This window comes from Saccopteryx bilineata, chromosome 11 (assembly GCF_036850765.1).
Source record: "Saccopteryx bilineata isolate mSacBil1 chromosome 11, mSacBil1_pri_phased_curated, whole genome shotgun sequence".
Taxonomy (NCBI): Eukaryota; Metazoa; Chordata; class Mammalia; order Chiroptera; family Emballonuridae; genus Saccopteryx; species Saccopteryx bilineata.
In genome coordinates, this window is record NC_089500.1 from 76,284,068 (window position 1) to 76,307,895 (window position 23,828).

A 23,828-nucleotide genomic window follows, 5' to 3' on the forward strand; every position below is an offset into this window, starting at 1 on the left:
GCCATGAATTAAAATGCGACTTCAACACCATCGAAGTCTCGGCCTCCTGATCACCTGGTACAAAAATACTGAGCAAGCAGAGCAGAAACGTTTCTTAAGTCCTGAAATTTCCAGGTTAACAACCCGTGTGAAAATAGGGAGGGTTACTCTAGATAGGTCTAACTTTAAGGATTCTTTTGCTTGATGCCATCAGAACTCACGAGTCAGTGAAACACAAAATAACCTCTTTTTCATATATCTTGTACAGACTTAAAACAGACATCAGGAAGCACATCTTAATGGGCTAAATCGGAGGAAAAAAGCATCTGAGGGTCTAAGATGAGACACTAGTTTAGATGAAGAACCACACACTCTCCTGCAGGTGTGTGTTTCTCTGGGACCAGGATTCAGAGGCTTGTGTGTGCTGTGGACCCCCGCCCCTGTCCCAGGCGGCTGATGGGGCCTTTCCTCCGAGCAATAACAGAAGACTCACTCAGTTAAATTTAAACTTATCAAAATACTAAAAGTAAAACCAAGTTGATGATTCCACAATATAATATATTACACAACAAGGCCTAGTAAGCAGTCTGACAAGGACTGTCGTTTTAGGAAGAAAGGAACATTATATCTTAAGATACACTCCACAACTGTCATGGAATAAAAGACATCTACAATTTCTTTGGGGACAAAGTCACTAATGTTGCTAATATTGCTCTAGTTCCCAACATGTATAAGTGAATGTCATCCTTAGAAGGTTAGTTGAAACTAAACATTTCATTTTTGTTGTTGTTGTTACCCAGACCCACTCTCTAAATTATTGCCACAGGACCCTAGATTAAAAACTACCACTTCAGGAAAGGGAAAAGAAAAAAATATATATTTGTATTTAAAAAAAATTTTTTTTTACAACCAGGTACAAAACTAGAAGGTGGTCTTCATTTCCTCACACACGTCTTCCCACGCCTCGACTCCACTGAGCAAATTCACAAACCTACGTCCTCAGAGGAGCCTCCCAACCCCCCAGCCTCGCCGGCTGTCGGCAAAGCACGGTGAGACGGCCGGGCTATCTCCTGTCCTATCGGAGCCGCCACTTTTACCAGTGACTGAAAAGAGCTCCAGTGACCGGAGGGGGCAGTCCTGGCAGTTACTACGTCATCTGAGTGACTGAGGACACAGGGCGGGCGGTCCCAGCAGCCTGGCACAGGCGGACCGAGGTTTACAAACCAAAGTATTATCTACTAAGGGATGCGGTGACATTAACTCACACCCTCAGGATGGGGAGAGGTGACGGGACACCTCTTTGGGTCACCTACTATGCTGGGTAATTTTGATGCCTTTAGCCCAGGGGTCCCCAAACTTTTTACCCAGGGGGCCAGTTCACTGTCCCTCAGACCGTTGGAGGGCCAGACTATAAAAAAAAACTATGAACAAATCCCTATGCACACTGGACATATCTTATTTTAAAGTAAAAAAACAAGGCCCTGGCCGGTTGGCTCAGTGGTAGAGCGTCAGCCTGGCGTGCAGAAGTCCTGGGTTCGATTCCCGGCCAGGGCACACAGGAGAAGTGTCCATCTGCTTCTCCACCCCTCCCCCTCTCCTTCCTCTCTGTCTCTCTCTTCCCCTCCTGCAACGAGGCTCCATTGGAGCAAAGATGGCCCGGGCACTGGGGATGGCTCCTTGGCCTCTGCCCCAGGCGCTAGAGTGGCTCTGGTCGCAACAGAGCAATGCCCCGGAGGGGCAGAGCATCACCCCCTGGTGGGCAGAGCATCGCCCCCTGGTGGGCGTGCCAGATGGATCCCGGTCGGGCGCATGCGGGAGTCTGTCTGACTGTCTCTCCCCATTTCCAGCTTCAGAAAAATAAAAAATAAAAATAAATTTAAAAAAATTTAAAAAAAAAAGTAAAAAAACAAAACGGGAACAAATACAATATTTAAAATAAAGAACAAGTAAATTTAAATCAACAAACTGACCAGTATTTCAATGAGAATTTTGGGTCTGCTTTTGGCTAATGAGATGGTCAATGTGCTCCTCTCCCTGACCACCAATGAAAGAGGTGCCCCTTCCAGAAGTGCGGCGGGGGCCGGATAAATGGCCTCAGGGGGCCGCATGCAGCCTGCGGGCCGTAGTTTGGGGACGCCTGCTTTAGCCTGTTTGATCCTCATGACAGTCGTGAAGCCAGTGGGTCCCTGAGCCTGCCCCCAAACTGGGCAAGGGAGAGAGAAAGGGCTTATCGGTGGCACCTGACTCCTAGTCAAAAGACACAACCTGCTATATCTTTTGGGGGGAAAAGAGAAAAAAAGAGGGAGAGTAAAGGTGGCAGGTGAACCCAGGTATCTACCAAAACTCCACTAAAAAAAAAAAAAAGAATTTTAAAAGGCTTTTTAAAAATGAAATCCACCCAAGTCAGAACAGGAGAGTAGACAGCAATCAACTTCTGAAACCCGGAAGTCAGGTGGATGAGTGGGTCTAAGAAGGCCAAGAACACTGAAACCCAAGGTGAATGCTAAAAATCAGAGAACCAACCCAATTAACACCACCCGACTCTCCGAAGTCCCCCCCCCGCCCCAGTCTCCTTGGCGGCAGCCAGCGCGGTGTTTGTAAAAGGCAGATGTCCCCGAGAGAGTGGCCCTCCCCTGACCTCCCATTGCTCTCACAGGAAAGTTCAAATCCTCCACTCGGCCCTGGCCGGGGAGCTCAGTTGGTTAGAGCGTTGTCCTGATACACCAAGGTTGCGGGTTCGATCCCCAGGCAGGGCACATACAAGACTCAACCAATGGATGTATGTATGAATAAGTGGAACAACAAATCGATGTTTCTGTGTCTCTCCCTGTCTCCCCCTTCTTCGCTGTCTAAAATCAGTGAGTAAATAAAACAATGCCAGTCAGTCCTCAATCGGATACCAGGCTGTGTGGCACCTGGCCTTCCAGCCTCTCCTGCCTCCTCTCCCACTTCATGCCCCCTCAGAGCCTGTGCCCGTCACACATATGAGCTCAAAGATCACTTGTCTCGGGTGGGGGGACCTCCAACCCCACCTGGTTAGATCAGGTCCCTGACATTTTTCCCCCCACCACTGGACTTAACTATATATCTATATAGTCTGACATTATATCCTGGTGTGCTAATTTGAATTCCCTGCCTCTTTCTCTGCATAACAGCCCTGAAGAAGGTGAGATCTATACCTCTTCATCCACCATGTACCTAACACGGCACCGGACCCAGAACAGACATTCAACATATGCCTGCACATGAACCTTTAACTCGAGTCGAGGAGCGTGGGCGCTCACCCCAGGGACGTTTTCTATACTAGCGTATGGCCATGTCTGTCAGCTCGATAGCCTCATGCCTGACCCTTCACCAGCAATATCTTTTCTTGCCTTAACCCCAAATACCTCCTGTCCATTCTGTCCATTCAAGGGTTCTCTCTTTTTCTTTCTCTTTTTTTTTTGTGTGTGTGTATTTTTCTTAAATGAGATGCTGGGAGGCAGAGAGACAGACTCCCACATGTGCCCGATCAGGATCCACCTGGCACGCCCACCAGGCGGCGATGCTCTGCCCATCTGGGGTGTTGTTCTGTTGCAAACAGAGCCATTCTAGTGCCTGAGGCAGAGGCCACAGAGCCATCCTCAGTGCCCAGGCCAACTTTGCTCCAATGGAGCCTTGTCTGTGGGAGGGGAAGAGAGAGACAGAGAGGAAGGAGAGGAGAAAGGGTAAATAAGCAGATGGGCACTTCTCCTGTGTGCCCTGGCTGGGAATCAAACCCAGCTTCTGTTCTCTTTGACGAGGACTATTAATTGACTCGAGCTACGAGCATCGCCTCTCAGCCGCGCTAACAGTGGTGATGCTCCAAGCAGTTTTCTCCTCTTTTTACCAAGTGGTATTAGACAGTTTTAGCTCAACCCCGACACTTTAGAGAGGCCCCAGAGAGCTTTCAGGATCGACATCGTCACACTGAAGTGCTACAGCAAGCTTGGAAGGTCCTTGGTTTCTGCGGCAGTGACAGCTCCCAGCTGTTTGCTTAACCCCTGGTTTGCTTGTTCATTGATTCGCCTGTGCATTCATTTATTCTCACATTTATGATTCATTTGTAGTTACAAGAAGACGTGTACTTTTCCACATCCCTCCTAAAGGACCACTGAAATCCCACAGACCTCAGCTGAGGGAGGGGGGGCAGCACTCCTTCCCGCCTGGGAGAACTCCAGCTCTCAGCCTTTATCTGTGGTGACAGTTTTTCCATGTATTGAGTTACCCCCTTAAACAGGTAAACATGAGGCTGCTCTCCATAGGTAATACCCCAAACACCCGGGGTTTCTAATCTTTCATCTCGGCTTTAGAACAAATCGTGGGTCTCTAACCCCCAGCCCAGAAGACAAACAACTGTCTAGAGACATCCAAATACAAAGGTACTCAACCTCATACTTGACCATCAAAACTCCACCCATCCTGATGAGTCTTTCTAAATGTGACTGCCAGCATAATCATCATCTGACCCACAAAGCTGTTATACAAATGACTATAAAAAAGTCCACATAAGGCCCTGGCCAGTGGTGCAGTGGTTAGATTGTTGCCTTACAGCACTTAACTAGATATCTATATATAGCTAAGGTTGCAGATTCAATCTTGGTGTCTCTAGCTCCATCCCAGGGGCGCTGGCTGAACCCCAAGGTCACCGGTTCAAGCCCCAGTCAGGGCACATATGAGAAGCAATCAAAGGGTACACAACTAAGTGGAACAATGAGTTGAAGCTTCTCTCTCTCTCTCTCTCTCTCTCTCTCTCCCCCTTCCTCCTTCTATCTCTCCTTCCCTTTCTCTCTCTCTCTTTCAAAAAGAAATCTACTTAAGTATGACATTGGGAGCAGCTGTAAGTTAATGATGATTTGTTGAATAAGAAACTATAAATAAAGGAATACATGAGCAGATGGAGCAATTGAAATTTTAAATTCATTTTTATGTTTTTGCATTTACTTTGCCGAGAAGCAGTAAAAGAAAAATTAAATTTAAGGACCCTAGTCACAAGTAGATACAAAGAGAAAGGGGTCGATTCACTCGTGTCTTCGAGCTGAGAGTCAACTGTTAAACATCCAGCATTGGCACAGGTGGGGGCGTCCCCACCACGGGACCCAGCCAGCGCCTCCTCCTGCCCAAGCCAGGTGACCAACACACCGCTGCCTGTCGCCTAAGAAGCAAAGAGATCACTCTGTGAATGCGAATAACGAGGAGATGAAACCAGAGATGAAAGGACACATTTACCCGAAATAAGAAGAAAGCATTTCTCGTGATGAACCTGTTTGAAATGAGGAAAGAGTGAAGAACAGAGCCACGGTGTTTCCCACCCAGAGACCACGCCCGACAGTCCGGAAGCGCTGATGGTGAAGAAACAGTGTGGATGACCGCGCTCCACCTCTGTCCTGACCCTGGGATTCCCATGAATTCTCTGCATAGCAATGCGTTAGGGCGTTGGCAAACACCTGCAGAGGCCACGGCTGGAAAGCATCTTGGAAGCGATCTGAGGCGCCCTTCCGAGCACTGAGCTAAATCCCATCAACCCGACCAACCAGCACCAGACCGGGAGCTTCCTGAGGAAAAGACGTGTGAGCTTTCTGTGTGAATGCCCAGAGTCGGGTACAGCGCTGGGCACGTCTTATGGTGCGGATGTTACTGAATGAATGAATGGCCATTCCCTGATCATCCAACTTATGCCTGAACAGCTCTAGTGGCTGAGAACCCTGCCCCTGTCAGAGCCCAAATTACATAAAACCTCCTTTAATCACAAACAATGTACAATGAACACGGTTGGCCCACTGAGGCCGGCTCTTGGCAATGTACCAGAAAGAGGACAAAAGGATTGGTACGGGCCCTCCTAAAGACGGTTAGGTGACAGTGATCTGGAACCATAAAATAGAAATAATAATTTTTAAAAAGGCGGTCTGAGCCCATTTTCAGAACTCAAACCATTGAAGCAAAAAAAAAAAAAAAAAGGAGTAGACGTAACTCGCCTCCTGACAGGACCCTAACTGTTGTTTCTGTTATTAGAGCTGGTCCAGTGGGGCTTATTCGCCACTTTAAAAAGGAAAACCTGATAAAGAATCTGCTTCTCCAGGGGGTCCAAGTTCGTCTGCCCGCCCCGCCTGCCGCGGAGAATGGACTCCACAGTCTGCACTAGACGAGCCATCGTCCCCACCTGCCCCGCCCTCAGGAGAGGGCGCCCCGCCCTCGTCAAACCCCCCGCAGATTTCCACCCCATCGTCACAAGCATCCAAAGCAGAGGGTCAGCAAAGGCCGCCCGGGGGGCGGACGACACGACCCCAACGATCAACACTGAGACACGGAGAGGCAGCTCTCCGTCAGAGAGACACGTGGAGAACGGAAGGGGAGGCTTGGGAGAGCAGAAAGTAAATGCTGCCTCTCCATTTGGGGTGCTCAAGAGGAAACGAGGTATGGGGAACCTCCCCTTTTGAAGTACAAACTGAATTGCTCAATACGTTTTGACCAAAAAAAACAAACAAAAAAAAAAAAAAACCACAGTGTCATATTTAAGCTAACAAAGATCTGGTTCAACCCCTCTATGTAAGGAGATATATTTTATCATGACATCCAACATCCCCCGGCATGCGTTTACTTTGCTTTAGACGGAAGGAGGGGGCAGCCTCCTGCCAAGTTCTGAGGACTTGAGCCCTCTGAGCCTTTGTGAGGGACCTCAAGTCCGGGCTTGCCTGGAGGACTGAGCGACTTCCCAGCGAGTCAGCCACAGTCGGGCAGAGCTCAGCAACGGAGCCATCACTGGGGGTCATCCCCAAACACAACAAAGCCCTCCCTTAACAAACAAACAAGCAGGGTCATCCATTCCGATGACAAATGCCATCCCAGGATTGTTGGGGCGTGGGGAGCAGTGAGATCCATTAAAGGTTTTCTGGCCTAAGAGAAAATGGGCATATTGCTGTTGAGAGTAGAGAAAACGCCACTATTTGATGAGCCATCTACGTCTAAGACTCTGGGTGGAGGGGCGAGAGTCAGGATGAAAATTCCGCGTTAAACAAAATTAGACAGGTGGCTTCATTAACCAGAAACATTCAGACTCTTAAAAATATGCATGTGCTCTGTAAATCTCCACGAGTCAGAGCTCTAACTTTATTTGATCACTGAATTCTTATTTTTATTGTTTGCCCTGGTAGATTGCCTAGAACAGCTCTCCACCCTGGTGGCATACTGAAATCGTGTACACAGTGTTTAGAAAACCCAGCACCCAGACTTCACCCCCGGACAAACTCTATCAGAATTTCTGGGGGTAGAACCCAGGCACTGACATATTTTAGAGCCTCCCAGGCATTTTGGAGGCTGAGAACCAACATAACAAACACCAGGGCTACAGTTCACAGCGCTGTACAGGATATTTGATAGTTGTTAGGACACTAAATCCCCAAAGTTCTCATCACAAGGAAAAAACAAAAATGTTTGGAACGATATGAGATGATGGATGTTAATCAAACTGACTAACACGGTCACCTAGACACGGATGTCAAACCACGATAAACTTACACGGTGCTGGCTGTCAATGACACCTCAATGAAATTGGGAAAGAAAAGAATAAAGCTATCCAAATCTCTTTTTTTTTTTTTTAACTTGCCTCATCTTGAAATAATTTTTAACTAGGTGAATAAAAAACAACTCTAATTTTAAAAGTGTTTAAGATAAATCCAAATAGAAACACTCGACCCCGTACTGCTCTTGGTCACAATAACCTAGCTACAGGGTAAGTGCATCCTACCCTAACCTGCACCCTACCCTAACCTGCACCCTACCCTAACCTGCACCCTTCCCTAACCTGCACCCTACCCTAACCTGCACCCTGCCCTAACCTGCACCCTTCCCTAACCTGCACCCTACCCTAACCTGCACCCTGCCCTAACCTGCACCCTGCCCTAACCGGCACCCTGCCCTAACCGGCACCCTACCCTAACCCTAACCCTAGCCCTAACCTGCATCCTACCCTAACCCGCAACCTACCCTAACCCGCACCCTGACCTAACCCGCACCCTGCCCTAACCCGCACCCTGCCCTAACCCGTACCCTACCCTAACCCGCACCCTACGCTAACCTGCATCCTACCCTAACCTGCCGCAACAGACAACCTATGCCGTACAGACGAGAAAATGACCGCACCTAAGTCAGCACCTGGATTCTTGGCCTCCAGGCGTCACCCTCACGTGAAAAGCATGCAGGGGGCTGACCCTTCACGTACCCCCGCCCCAATCCCTGGCTCCGAGGTTACACCTCCTCCCTCCGTATTCCCCGTAACCGTTCCCCTACTAACGCGAAGAAAGCGCTACAGCTCGCACACCGTACACTGAGTTCCCTGCAGCAGGAACCTGGTTGTCCTGACCATCTTCAGGTCCGTAAGCCAATCAGAGCGACTGGCAGAGGAAGCCCCTGACTAAATTAGCGCACTGATTATTCCCGGGCGCACAGACAAGAGAAGAGCCTGACCCAGCCCCTCGTGTAATGAGTAGCTTCGCCAGACAGATCACAACGATCTCTTTCTGTCTAACAGCCATCCTGTCATTTTCCTTCACAGCGTGGTCTCAGTGTCTTTCTTCTAGAAAAACACCCTGGAGACCATCTGGATTAAAAAGCTACAATTCAAATGACAAGAAAAGACCTGGGTGTCTACCTGTCAGAGACGGGTTAAAGGCATGCCTCGAACATTTCACAGAAATACGACAGAACGAGGAAGGAAGCTCTGTACGTACTCATAGGGAAAGATGTCACTTAACAAGTGAAAAAGAAAGTTCGAGGTGCAGAGCAGTACGCGCAGTATGTTATAGTTTGTGATAAAGATGGGGAAAGTGGGGTGTATGTCTTTATTTGTTTACACACGTACATAGACACCCCAGAGGGACACGGAACACACCAGTTACACCAGAAGTTACCCAGAAAGAAGCAGACAGATGGGAACTGAGGGTCAGAGAGAGCACATTCACTGTGAAACTCCTCACATCTTTTTTTAAATTTTTTGCACCATGTGAACATATTTGTATTTTCAAATATTTAAATAAAAACAACTTAGAAAAAGAGACTACAACTGTGATAATTATGATTTAACGCTATGTTAAATAGTAATGATTTTCATACTATCCTTCCATTCTGATCTTTTTTAAAAAAAAAGTATTGATTTTAGAGAAAGAGCGAAAGGAAGAGACAGAGAAACATCGATTTGTTGTTCCACTTATTTATGCATTCTCTGTTGATTTTTATATGTTCCCTGACTGGGGAATTGAACCCACAACTTTGGGAATCAGGACAACGCTCTAACCCACTGAGCTACCCAGCCGGGGCTTCATTCTGATCTTCTTCCATTATCCACAAATTCTAGATGTCAGGAAACAGGTTAGATAGCATATATATATACACCAAAAATATAAACATGCTTAATAATCTTTCACTTTTTACCGGCCCTTCAAGAGCTAATCAGCTGCTAGTCTAGATTTCTTGGGGCTTTTTCTTCTCTCTGCTTGACCGCTGATCTCTCTGGTGAGGTCAAGTGCAAAGGGCGCCGTCTCCCCCACGGCCGCTCCCCACGCGGACGCCCACCCTGTGCCTCCTCACGCCCCTCCTGTGCGCTGAAACCGAGGCGAGAATCCCTGGCACCATGAGGGATTTCGTCTTAACTTATCCACTGGCATGCAGCGTCAGGCAGCAGGCCCCGCCCTCTGCAAGCTTTCAGGAGAGTGAGAGAGACGGGCCGGCCGAGAGCCCTCCTCGACCTTTCCTGTTCCTTCCCTTCACTGTGTTGTAATGATGATACTAGACACAATGATCAGCAGTCCGTATGCCTGTAGATTTGGACCCACAAATAAGCAAAATGGGCAAAAATAGTAGAATCATTCACAACTTTATCAGAAATGACCACTGTGGGAGTTTTAATGCATGTTCTACTTTAAAAAAAAAAAAGAGAGAGAAGCCCTGGCCGGTTGGCTCAGTGGTAGAGCGTCGGCCTGGCCTGCAGAAGTCCCGGGTTCGATTTCCGGCCAGGGCACACAAGAGAAGCGCCCATCTGCTTCTCCACCCCTCCCCCTCTCCTTCCTCTCTGTCTCTCTCTTCCCCTCCTGCAGCCAAGGCTCCATTGGAGCAAAGTTGGCCTGGGCGCTGAGGATGGCTCTGTGGCCTCTGCCTCAGGCGCTAGAATGGCTCTGGTTGCAACAGAGAGACGCCCCAGAGGGGCAGAGCATCGCCCCCTGGTGGGCATGCTGGGTGGATCCTGGTAGGGCGCATGCGGGAGTCTGTCTAACTGCCTCCCCATTTCCAACTTCAGAAAAATACAAAAAGAAAAAGAGAGAGAGAGAGAGAGAAAGAGAGAGAAAAGCATCAACTCATTGTTCCACTGAGTCATGCCATTGATTGCTCCCCATACTTGCCCTGACCCAGGCTTGAACAGGCAAACGCAGGGTCAAGCTGGTGCCTTTGGGATCATGCTGGCAACCTATCCACTGTGCCACTGGCCAGGGCTGTTATCTTCTACGTTTTAAACAAGCTGAAGTTTACCCACAATTTTAAAAAGATCTTCTTTGGATGATACTTAATGTTCTTCTCCAACACGGTAATGACAAGACAGCGTTCCTCGGGACGAAAGCCAGATCTGTGTGCCACCCCGGTGACGTGGGGCCCCGCGAGCGTCTGCTCCTGGGAGGACGCGTGGAGGGTCTTATTCTCCATCCCCAGCCCTTGGCGTTCGGGCGGAGCTCAACTGATGCTCGCGGAACGGAAGAACGGATGGAGGAATCCGCGACGTGGATTACTGAACGCTAACAAATCTGGCCATGGTTGTTAGCTCGTAGACTGAGCACTGCTTACACTTAAACTGTCAAACTGTCAAGATATAGAAAGGCTTCCAGTGGGGGGGTGGGGGGATGGGGGGGTAGGGGGGCTTAAAAGGAGAAAGCTCTTTTATTTGATAAGAAGGAAAAATAAAAAACTCTGCAAAAAGGAAATAGTAAAAACTACCATCTTCATCTCACTCCATCTAACATCATGGTCAAATTCTTAAAACATTGAGAACCCGCCAGACCGGGCGTTGGCACAGTGGATAGAGCATCAACCTGGGATGCGGAAGACCCATGTTCGAGACCCCGAGGTCACCAGCTTGAGCGCAGGCTCATCTGGTTTGAGCAAGGTTCACCAGCTTGGACCCAAGCTCGCTGGCTTGATCAAGGGGTCACTCACTCTGCTGTAGCCCCCCGGTCAAGGCACATATGAGAAAGCAATCAATGAACAACTAAGGTGCTGCAACGAAGAATTGATGCTTCTCATCTCTCTCATTTCCTGTCTGTCTGTCCCTATCTGTCTCTCTGTCTCTCTTGTTATGAATAAATAAATTATAATGTATTTATTTTTTTAAAAATGAGAAACCACAAGAACCCAACTCTAAGGCAGAGTGCTCCCTAGCCAGGTGCGACGGCCCGGGTCCCCCACACAGGTCGCTGTACCTGAACGGAAGATAGGGGGGGTTGGAGCCGGAGAGGAGGGCTCGGTAGGCTTCTTCTGGTGTCTTCTTCAAATAGATGACCTGCGACAGATAAACAGCAACATTTAGAACACTGCCACAGAATGACCCAGACCTAAATGACTCACCAACTTTGTGCATTTCGCCTCCTTCCTCTTTGAGGGACAACTGTCATAGTGAGAATCTTGATCTTTTCAGACGGCCACTGAGCTACCCAAATGTCCTTTTCAGCCTTGGGCCTCAGGGCGGGGGAGAGCTTTGAGACCATCCGGGGCTGTGTCCAGGACACACGAGCAGATGTCCCCTCTGGGGACAGAACGATTGTACTCCCATGATTATGCTATGTGCTCACCAAAGACCAACAAGGGCCTCCCTGTCCTTCACTGAAGGGCCGTCGTGAGGTAATTCAGCGCCTGGTGAATGTCGGAAGACATCTAAGGCCGAGTGAGCACAGGACCCATGGGAGGTCTGCGGGGTTCTCTGTCTGCCCCGAGCAAAGCCCGGGGCGGGGCGCTCTCTCCACGCTCCCCGAAATCACAATGAGCCCGGAGATGACGCACACAGGTAGGAGCCTGCAAAACATACTGACTGGCTCGGCTCCTGATGGCACGGGGGCCCAGATCCCTCTGGCCCCGCAAGACAAGCTCATCTTAAAGAAACAAACACAAAGGAGCCCTGCACACCGGTCAACAGCTTTCGTTTTAATTCACGTATCGGCTAAGAGGAGCCAGGCGGGGTTTCAGGGCCTGGTACCCCTCAGCAGCAGCGATATATTGGGGGGCAAAGACAATAATTAACCCAAATAAACAGTCCGTGGTAAATGCTGGGAGGGAAGTCAACAGGGTCCTTCTGAGCGGGGTGAGGCCGTCGGGAGGTTCTCCGGGCCCAGGCGGGTGAGGTGTGTGGGGACACAGCCAGGTAGAGGCCAGGCGAGAAAGAGCTCGGTGAGTTGGACAAAGGGGGGGTCCCTGTGGCTAGGGCAGAGGAGGAGGACCAGTTAGCAGCCGGGTGGTGAGGAGCAGCACACACCAACCATGTTTTGTTCTAAGTACAATCTGACGTTTTCATTCCGGCCCGGGGCATTGGTCCTTGTCCTCTATAGCCTGGATCAAGTTCGACCCCGAAAATCTTACCCTCCACCTGGAGCTGATGGCATTCTTTTCCTAATACGTCCCAACCTCAGAACCCTACTCACTTCAACAACAAGAATGACAGGGTCCCAGCTCTTACAACACAGGGCTTTCCCCTCCCCTCACGGCTCCCGTGAGCTCTAAGCTCTTCTACTAGCAACAGAGTGCACGGATTTGATTAGAGATCATTGCAGGACTAGAAAACACCTCCACTCTGAATGCTCTGAAGAAAGAAACCCGAAATGAATACATGAAAAAGCAGGTCTTCCTCTAATCGGGACGCTCCACGTTCACGTGACAAGCACCCACGGAGGTCTGATAAAGCACGCGCCAGCCACAGCAGATTGAATACGACGCAAAAAACAGCACGGAAAAGGAAACCACCGTCAAAGAACAGTCTCGACGTGGGGCCCAGGCTCCACCCACGCAGGCGCCCACCGACCTCAAGCCGCAGCTCAAATAATTCCAGAACTTTGCTTACACCAGCCCAAGTTTTGCAAACCAGTGACCAACAAGAAAACAGGATTTTTGTTGTGCCCTGACAGGCAGGTTACATAATAGAAACAAGAGTTGTGATTTTGGGGTTTTTTTCTCCAGCCGAAAAGATGCATATTGGGAAGGGGACCACCCCTGCTACTGGGAACAAGCCACCTGCAGAATGCTCGTGTGTTTGGATTAGACCAATGAAAGCTTATACACCAACCTCTGCAAAGCACCGTCACATTTCCCACCTCGGGAACAATGACTGTGACTTCCTTTTGTTTTGAGGCGGTCGCTCTGCAGGAGGTAGGTGACCATCCACGGGAAATACTGCGCCCCGCCCCGGCTTGCCCACAGGGCCCCTGCTTCTCCCCTTACCTGCATGACTGAGCACACATGGCCCGTGTTCTCACACTGTAAGATGAGAGCCTTGGTTTTTATTTTTATCCCGGTGCTAAATTATTAATAAGCGCCAAGTGAAACCCAACAGAGGCCGTCTAAATTCCAGGACGATTCCAGGGGCAGGTGAGTGCAATGACCTTTCACAACCTGAGGACGGGTCCACGGGAGAACAGTGGGCGAACGTTCTAAGAAACGAGGGCGCTGCTGGGCGCGCGCACACGCTGAGGTGATTCAAATACCAGACTCCGTGTTTCCAGGAGAACATATGCCAGATCTTCTCAGATCTGTCTCCATTAAAAAGAGAAAGAGAGAGAGCCTGACCATGTGGTGGCACAGTGAACAGAGTGTCAGACTGGGACGCGGAGGACCCAGGTTCGAGACTTCGAGGTCACCGGCCTGAGCGCGGGCTCATCTGGTTTGAGCAAAGCTCACCAGCTTGAGCCCAAGGTCGCTGGCTCGAGCAAGGGGTCCCTCCGTCTGCTGTAGCCCCCCCCCCCCCGTCAAGGCACATATTGAGAAAGCAATCAATGAACAACTAAGGTGCCACAACGAAGAATTGTTGCTTCTCGTCTCTCTCCCTTCCTGTCTGTCTGTTCCTGTCTGTCCCTCTCTCTGTCTCTCTGTCTCTGTCACACACACACACACAAAAAAAAGAGATGAGACAGACAAGGCTGACTCAAGCTCGCAAGGACAGCACCATGTAAGGATGCTGTGGAGGATTCTGAAGATCAGAGAGCTGGGGAACTTCCCAGACTGCCCTGCTGCTCGGGGAAGGAGTCAGAAGTCCAACACACATCTGACTCCAAAGCCACGGTCATGCCCTCCATCACGCCCTACGTCACATCTGCTTGAAAACATAAACCCAACACATCAAGGTCTTTTCTGAAAAGGGCGCTCCGGCAGCCACCGTTGGACCTGTATTGTGTCCAAACCTAGGACTGGTTAAAGACGTAATGACATTATAACTTAAATTATATAGAACCACACGTGGAGGGAAAAAATTGCTCCAAGAATCAAAACGCCAGGGGCGTCGGCACTGATCTCGACAGGACCTTGAACGCCTCGTGACTTGACCTCCAACAAAAGAGCTACCAGGAGTGTTGAGACGCCCGATTTACTTACACCACCTACTTCTTTCAGTAAAGGTATATGTACATATTGCTTGACTTTCCCTAACGCCAAGGACCCGGGTATGGAAAAGTGTCGGAGCCCCGCCCCGGAGCCCGAGGAAGAGACCACAGCTGTCACTGCCTTCATTCGCGAAGCCACCGGAAATCAATCAAGCCCACAGCCCCACCCACTCCTACTTCCAGAGGCCGGTGTTTCCCTACAGACACACGTGAGAATTGCCCCCTGACCACGGGGAACTGACCGAGGTTGCAAAGGGTCAGCTCTGATGTTTTATTGAACACCTACAAAACCCCAACTGGAAGAATCTTCCCAGACTTTTAACTGATGAAACTTAATAAAAGCCCTCGGCCTCGGACTCGGTGTGCCAGGCCAACTGACCCCTGGAACAGTGAGTGTCTGCATCACCTTCATAAACGTGCCCTTGTCCTCGGGAAGCCCTGGAAACCTTCTCAACAGAACAGTATGTGGCATACACGTTCACATTTTAAACAAACTGGGAGTCAACCAGCTAAAGTGATTAAAAAAAAAAAAAAAGTTGAGTGATTCTTTTCTGCTTAATTAAATTTGATGCCAGATTGAGGACCCAAATAACTCTCTCAATGGCTTTAATAAAAGATTCTTAAAGAGCCCAGCATCCTCATATATAAGCTAGGAGCGTTTTATTTAATAACCTAATAAAATCACTGTACTACCAGCTAGCATGATACATTGTTGCCCACCAAGCCAATGTTGCCCAGGCCTGAGATTCATCACACATCAGTTCCCAATGTTGCCAGCACAGGTAGGACCATTTCTCCTTAAACAGATATTCTCTTTGACCTTAATTTAATCTGAAGTGTTTTTATACCGTTGCCATCAGTGGGAAGCCAGTATCGCTTGCCATGGTGTCCACACGTCAGTGGGTATTAAATTACGTAACTCTGAAAAATGTAAAAGTGTTTGTGCACGCCACACACGGTAAAGCAACGCGTAACAAACAACCGAGTCGGGACTAATTTTATAGAAACAGCAGACCAACCTGGCACATTAAACACACACCTCTTAGAATTAACCGGCAAATACTTTTAAATTAAATCCTCCTCTGAAAGCCCAGCCAGGTGGCCAGCCCTTCACCCAGATAAGGTTCCAACCTACCTTTCCAGGTGAATTTGTCATTGTTCCTCCCACGCCACCCTCTTCCCCTAGCCTGGACCCCGCACCGTACCCTCGATGTACTTGACACCTTCTGGCATCTGAGGGTCTTTCAAATATATTATTATTATAAACAACTAAACCCCTGACGTTTGGAGATTTGCGTTATAATTGACTGACATTTAGATAACAGGGTCACTTATGGCGTAACTATTATGAGTTGTGTCTTCAAGTGAATTAATAATATGGTTTTCATGTTACTTGTTTCAGTGTCTGGCTGTTCTGGAAAGTAGTGTGGTTTGAACAAGTGAGGGAACAATACATGGAGAGTATTATAGTAACAGTCGTCATAGTAAAGTATAATCAAAGCCCTAACTCAAATACTGCCTCCACAAGGCCTCCCTTCTTCAGCTCAGAAAGTCTTCCCCTTACTCCTTTGATGTGTCCGAAACCCTGGGCTTGCCCCGGTGAAGGCACATGTGACAAGCCATCAATGAACAACTAAGGTGAAGCAACTTATGAGCTGACACTACTCCTCAGATTGGATATCCAGAGTGCTCGTGACTTTGATAATGACGATGGAAACGGACAGTTACAAGGCGGCACACCAGGTGCCGGGCACTATTCTGAGCACTTTACCGAATTTGGCTCGTTAATCCCATGACCACCTGGAGGCAGGTGCCATCACTGGCCCCATGGCGGCGTTACGCACGCCATGCTTGCATCCAGTTACAAGCTCACGCTGCGAGGGTGCCTTGCAGGCAGGCAGCCTGGCTCCCTGGAAACACCGCTAACCACTTCCTGAGGGGCCCCGCCCTGCGCTGCGGTGATCCTTTTCCTGTAGACTAAAGCAGAAAGCTCCTGGAGCGCAGTAAACCAGTTCTCCCAGACCCTCCTACGCCTTACAAGGCCTCCGGTCAGACGGATGCTCAGTAAATAAATGCTTCATCAGGGACTGCTTTCGACTTGTGAGGCAGACACAGAGCGGGCACCCAGCCTACAGGGTGCATTTCATTTCACTTTCAATTAAGTGAATGAGATTTTCTTTTAAATCTGCCCCTCGACCACAGCGGCAGTACCCAGGGGAGCTGGTGAAATGAACTTCCTGAGCCCAGGTGTCCAAGAGCACCACTGGGTCTAGTCAGCTCTTCCGGGATGTACCAACACTAAGCAAGGGACCGATTTAAAAAAATATGAGCTCACACTCAGATAAGCCGTCGCCACTGGCAGGCAGTGTTTTGGAAGCTGAGGCACCCCGCCGGCCCAGATTCTCCCTCTCCCACTGTCTGGCGTCTGTCCTGAGGCTGCCCACGGCCACTCCCAACACCTAGTTGAAGGCAGGGAGCAGGAGGCAGAACGGAAGTCCCCAAAGATCAGCCTCTGCTGACAACCCTTCCGGTCCGCACACGCACCTGCCCACGCACCGTTTCAGGGCACGGAGAGAGTCCGCAGCCTCCACGCGGAGCTCAGGGACAGAGGCAACGAGGTCTCCAGGAATGGTCTGGGAAGGGCCACCCTGGACCTGAGCTCCCCTTGCACCCTGGGGGCAGTTAGAGGCCACCTGCCCCGCCCCCCCTCCCTGGGGACCACAGCTCTAAGTCACCTCTGCCGCCGGCCAGCCCTCTTCAGAGGCTCTGCCTTCGGTTCTCAAACCTGCCTGCTTTCTCCCTCCGGCTCTCACCGGCGGTCACGGCGCAGGCAGGGTTTCGGTCTTCAGTGTCACGGGCCTCAACGCCGCGCCAGGCGTCACACACACTCAGAAAGTGTGGCAGGCTGGATGAACCAGGGAGTGGAGGGAAGGCGAGCGTTTCACATTTCACGTGAGAGCGAGCGCGCCATGGCCGCAAAGCAGGGAGCCTCTCTCTGTGGGCAGCACCGGGAGTCCACGGCCACGCTGCCCGGGGTCGAGTCCAGCCCCTTTCTCTCACGAGAGGTATGACATCGCTGTCTGCGTCCACGTCCTCACCTGTGAGGTGGGGATACCCACTCTACCGGCCTCCCGAGCCTGTCTGTTGGGGAGACTGAGTTAATAACAGACTGCTCAAAAAAGTAGGGGCTCAGGAACCGTGCAGGTCCCCCAGGACTTCCCGCCTTGTATACAGCGCATCTTCACCAATGAGATCAGAGTAGGTTTTGCATTTCTTTTGCATAACTGAACAGCTTTCTTTGACTTGTGGTTTGCTTTTCTGATGTTCTTGTTTAATTTTAAAAAAATCAAATGCTCTTTTTTTTTTTATCATTTCCTATTCATTTTTAAATATCCCCAATTTTTTGTGAGCAGTACATACAGAAAGTGCTCAGACGTGTCTCTGGCAACATCACTCTTCTGTAGCGACCGACCACAGAAAGGAGATCAACTCTGGCCCCCAAATAGATTTCTTTCTCCGTGTCACCCCCTTGTGTCTATGTGAATCTGGACCCACAAGTGTTCGTATCTCTGACACCGTAGCCCTAAAGACTGTCTGTGTACACAAACACTGGAGCATGGGGTTGCACACACATCTCGCGATCCCCACGCACCAAAATCGTCGTAACACGCGGACCGCCCTTTCGCTCAACCTTCTCGCTTTAGACCTTACTCTCAGTTTTGCCTCTTCAAACGGCCTCCCGAGATTCCTGGTGCCCTAGTATCAACACCCATAAAACCAAGGCACTGGCCGCTATAAGACTACTGTCAAAACACCAGAAGGCCCGGGAGGAGACCCCCGTCCCTCTCCACCCGGCCCATGGAACCAGGAGACGGCTGACGCCATGTCCACTTTTCCTTCTGTGAGCTTCTCCTGAACAAAAGAATACGATGCCCAGGCTGGCTTTGTTTTTAGGAGAATAAAGCAATGACCCGTTGCCTGCAAAGAATGGCCCACAACAGTCCATGGAATGAACATCTAATAAAAAATTAAAAAAAAAAAAACACTATGAAGTGAGAAACTCCACAAAGAATTATAACGTAAAATTTTCATTTCAATGTCTCTTGCTTGGTTCCCAAGACTCTGGTTCTCAGACTTCTGAAACGTCAGGGCACTTAAATTTATAAACCTCTTTTTCCTGAAGACAGCGTTCAGTCTTCGCTGTCATACATGAGCACCGACAAAATGTTTGATTTTTATTATTTTTAGCAACATTTTTCTTCTTAATCATTTCCTCCCATTATAGCCAGTGACGGAGAAAACAATGTCTGCATTCAACTTTAAAACTTACAAAAAAAATAAATAAGAAGAAGAAGGCAGACATTTTTTAAAATGTACAACCGATCTGACTTTTGTTTGAATTCCTTACGGGGATAAAAATATTCGGCGTTCAACAATCGCTCACAAGTTCGCTAAGTCTGGATTACAAGCCAGAAACGCCACTGAACGCTTTGAAAAACCTGTATTGTATTCAGTCTATTTTAAATCACTTGTACTAAACAGTTCTAATTAGTTAAAACAGAACAAGAATGAAAGCATCCTGTCTCCCGTAGACTCCCAACATGTTGTAAAAGGAGGTAAGTCATTCTTCCTGTTCTTCAAGTTTCCAGTCTATTGTAAATCACAGGTTACGTACGTACGAGGTCTGCAAAGCATCAGACAATGCACCGGCTTAATAAATATGGAGGCGGCACTAATTATAGAGTAAGGCAGGCCTGATGCCAGGTCTCTATCTCCATTGCTTGTTTCTGCCCATTAAAAATACTTAATCACCTGGCATCCCTGTAAAAACAAGGTCTGGAAATGGCTGCTCTTGGTTGAGGCGATGCGTGTTCTGAAACATTCTCCTGTGACATCTCTTTCCACATCAACTGGAGTTTGGGACCTCATATACAGTGGACTCTATTCTATTTATTTGAGAATTCATTTAGCATAGAACTGCTCTCTCTGCCATGCTCGTGAGTGTAACCAGAGTGAAGCCAGGAGGAGCCCTTTGATGGACCATTGGGGAGAATCGCAGGCAACATTCGCCATGTGTGTGCTCCCATTTCATCTGATGGGAACCAGGATTTCTAAAATCAGCCTGCAAAGATGTTCTTCCCAAACTGACAGCTACCACCAGGACGAGTACACGCACTTGCTAGCCGTGCTTTGGTGACCCGGGCTCTCCTGGCCGGAGAGAGCTCACGTTCCCACACAGACGGAGCTAGGCACACCTCCCTGAAGCAGCCCAGCCCCCCCCCTCCCAATTAAGCAAACCAAGGGAACACTGAGCCTGTGTTCTCAGCACAGTCTAAATAGGGACCCTGTAAAGGAGAAAGGGAGAAAGAGTCGGTCCCAAGAAAACCTGAGTCCGTAACGTCACAGAAGCGGAGTCCAAGGCTGTTATGTTACAATACCCAGGTAAACACAACCCTGGGTATCATCTGTCGTTCATCATCGGAAGGCGAACTCCGTACAAAAGACCAAAACAGACGCACTCCGGAATACCGCTTGAACAAGACCTACTCTCAAACGGCATGGTTTCATGCTAAAAACTCCTTGTGTGGAGTTTTACTGCTTACTTCCTGTTACAGTATATGGGTGTTATTGCATAAAACCCTGCAAATTCAGGAAGAAAAGTGAAAAAGAGAGAAGAGCATGTTCTTTAAACCAAAGATTTAACATGCTCTAGCTTTAGAAAAAAAGAACTGTAACTTCATTTATGATGAAGATGTAGGTAGGTGATGGTAGGGTCGCTCTATCAAACCAAAAATCAGTGTTTGAACCCTCTGAACACCTATGACCAATTATACAAAGTCCTCAAATTGCAAATTAATTACATTCCAAATGCTTATTTGTAACGGCTAATATTTAGATCTCTGGAAATAATTTCCCAAAGATAAAAGTTTATAGAGTTGTGAGCTTCCTGGGCTAGTCCAAAACTGATCCTATATTCCATATTATCACGAAAATCATATATGTGATATACAATGTAGTAGAAAACATTTCAAAAACTAAAATAAAGTAAACGTGTGTGTTTTTTTTTTAATTATCTTACCTCAAGGGGGTTGGGAGAGGACAAAGAAGATAAAAGGAGTCAAACAGACAATTGAGGAAGAGTGCAGACTGTGGGTGGTGGGCACAGATGATGTAATATATAGATTATGACATAATCTATATATTACAAATGACGTAATACAGAATTCTACACTTGAAACTTATAGAATGTTACTAACCAATGTTTCCACAATTAATTAAAAAAAGAAAATAGAACCAAGCCCCCACCTCCCAAAATAAACTATCTCCTCTCAATGCTAATACCCAAGGAAAGGCTAGATTAGAAAAACAAGAGGTAGACGGAAGAGGACTTGTCCTTAGGTGGTGAACACACGATGCAATTTACAGATGACGTATCATAGAACGTACGCTTGAAACCTATATCATTTTATTAACCCATGTCACTCCAGTAAATTTAATTTAAAAAAAAAGATATCAATGAACATATTTGAGAAGGCCTAAGTAAACCCTAAATGACTTTAAATGTTTGGAGTGAAACTTTCTTATTATCTTTCAATCCACTGCAAAACGCATTGCATTCCTCCGTATCTGGCGTGATGTGTACTGAGTAGGGCTGATTCTACGTCTGAGGCAGAACAAATGTGAGAGGAGAAAGGTTTTCTTGCTGGAACCAGAGGGACGTAACCAGGAGGAACCGGGAGGGAGAAAGGTCGGAAACTTCCTGGCGTTACACAGGGGGAAGACCCCCCCCCAACCTTGCCGGGGATGGAGCCCACGCAGGGCAGAGACCAGTGAGACCCGAGTCTGGGGTGCTTCCCACGAACCGACCAGGACAACTGACAGCGGCCTGACCTCTCCAAGGAGAGCGGAAGGCGGTGGGCCAGACAATCCATTGTATTCATTTTAGTAACTAGACCATGTACCTGAGGGACCCAAAAAAGAAAAAAAAAAAAAGCCATCTTATTCTCTTTCAAACTGAAGACGTTGGTAGGTGAGATGTTATCCCAACTTCTAAGACAGAAGCCACAGAGCCTGGGAACTAGATCTCAGATCTAGACGCTCATAGTAACTTGTAGGCCACCATTCTTTGAGTCGACTCGAGAATGGAAAACCAACAATTGAGCGCACAACAAAGAACGGGCTGTTCTCTCCGAGTGTTTACAAAGAGCCGTTGCTGAGAGAGAGCAGGCGCCACGGAGCTGTGTGCATCGGCCGGCCAGGTGTTGGCCGACAGGATTCTGTGCCCTGCACTGGCCCGGGCGGCTCACATCTGCAACAGAACTGTCCATGGGAACACAACAGAATCAATCCCTCTGCAGTGTCTATATACACTCTTTAAGCCGTCAGCGTGCTCCCTAAACACTTCTCTTTACTACTGTCCCACGCAGTAGAGACAAAAGGAGTGAGGGCCACTTCCACGTAAGGAGGGGTGATCTACACCCAACCACCAGAGGGACTGGATACAGACCATATATATATATATAACAGACGGGAAGTCCGCCCACCTTCCCTGGGGCTCCTGGGGGTTTCCCTCCCACTCTGGCTCACAGGGGGCATATGGACCTCATGACTTCCAGAAGACACAAAAACCCTCACGCCCTCAGCTCAGTCTATCAGGAAAACAAATGGGCACGGACATTTTCTTATAGAAAGTAAATGTCTTTCCTAGGCTAATAGTAAGATTCAAAAAAAATGCAGGAGTCAGCTACTGTAAGCATACACAGAAATTAAATATATAGGTATACAGTCCTGAGGACTGTGTGTGTGTGTGTGTGTGTGTGTGTAAATCTGAGAGCTGATTTACAGCCCTGAGGAAGCTTGTTATCAGAAGGCCAAAAGAAGTAGAAAACAGAAAGAAAAAATCCTGAAAAGCTGTATTCAATTCAACATGAGAACCAGCCCTTCCACAAATTAAAAAAAGCAAAGAGCTGATTTTCCTAGCCCACGGCGAAACTGAACAGAAGATAATATCGTAGCTCCACCCATCTGCAGAAGACAAGCAGAATTTCCAAATTCACAGAGGCTGGAAATAAACATGCTGTATTGTATGATGTAGGGACCCTGACCTTGAGAGTCATCAAAACGACAAGCCGCCAAGGCTCGGAGCCCATCTGGCCCATTTGCGGGCAATTATCACAAAAGCATTCTCGCCCACCAAGCTGCAAAAGGAAGGAACTGGAAACCGGAAGTGGCCCTGCCCGGCCCTGGGTCTCCCCTCCCTTCCTCCCGCCCACAAGCAGCCGAACGCTGTCCCTGAGACCCACCCAACGCAGCGGAGGGGCACAGAACACAGGGGAGGGCATCCCTCCGCGTGGCTCCTGCCTTCAGAAATATTTAAGGCAAACGCCTGTATCATTTTGAACCAACATTTTTCAGGATAGTTTTACCTATAATTTTAAGTAACACTTGTTTAAATCTATGGTTTTGTGGGCAATGTAAAGCAGTCTGATGTTGCAATTTACAGAGGAGCCCCACTTCTGACGATCTAAAGGCAAAATCCACAAAAAACGTATCTGTGTATATATGTATATGTGTGTATATATATATACACACACACACATATATGTATGTATGCATATATATACAATACATATATAAAATGCATTATACATATATATATATAAAATGCAAAAAGATCCTTGTCACCTTACAAAAATTTTTGAAAGAGATCTAAAATGTTCAACAAACCATGGCGTGCCCTCTAAATGGAATAGTATTTGGCCATTTAGGCAGCAAAAAGGCAGAACACACGTAGGCCAAGGAAAAACAGGTTCACGAAACTACGGTGCATTATGCCTACGTAAACAGTCCAGGCTGGCAAGATCTAACTGCAGGAGAGCATCCCTACTGCTAGTTCTGTGGGTATGCACTTTTTAACATTTAAAATTCTTTTTTTATATTTTTAATTAAATGCGTTGAACTATTCCCCTGTTCAAACTAGATGATTAAAATATATGTAGTCATTTCCCAACCCCTCCCATCCCCCCAACAAATCATGCTCCCCTCCCCCAACCATGCTCCGATCTCTCTTCCCTCTGTCTGATGACCCTGGTCCCCAACAAACCCCTTCCCGAAGGCAAAGACTCATTTACCTTCGTGTCCCCAACGCCCAGCACAAGGCCTCGTGACGGTAAGGGCGGGAGAAACACTTGGTTGAATGAATTAATAGTTACC

General features: G+C 48.2%; 1 protein-coding gene across 4 annotated transcripts in view; it reads right to left on the minus strand.

Annotated features, from left to right (window-relative positions):
* Positions 1-23,828, minus strand: part of CDC14A (cell division cycle 14A) — a 129,475-nt gene that overhangs the window by 58,303 nt on the left and 47,344 nt on the right. For all 4 annotated transcript variants that reach the window (XM_066246747.1, XM_066246745.1, XM_066246748.1 and 1 more), the window contains one exon: positions 11,457-11,536. In XM_066246747.1, the coding sequence (XP_066102844.1) occupies positions 11,457-11,536 (80 nt within the window). The remainder of the gene's footprint in view (positions 1-11,456; positions 11,537-23,828) is intronic.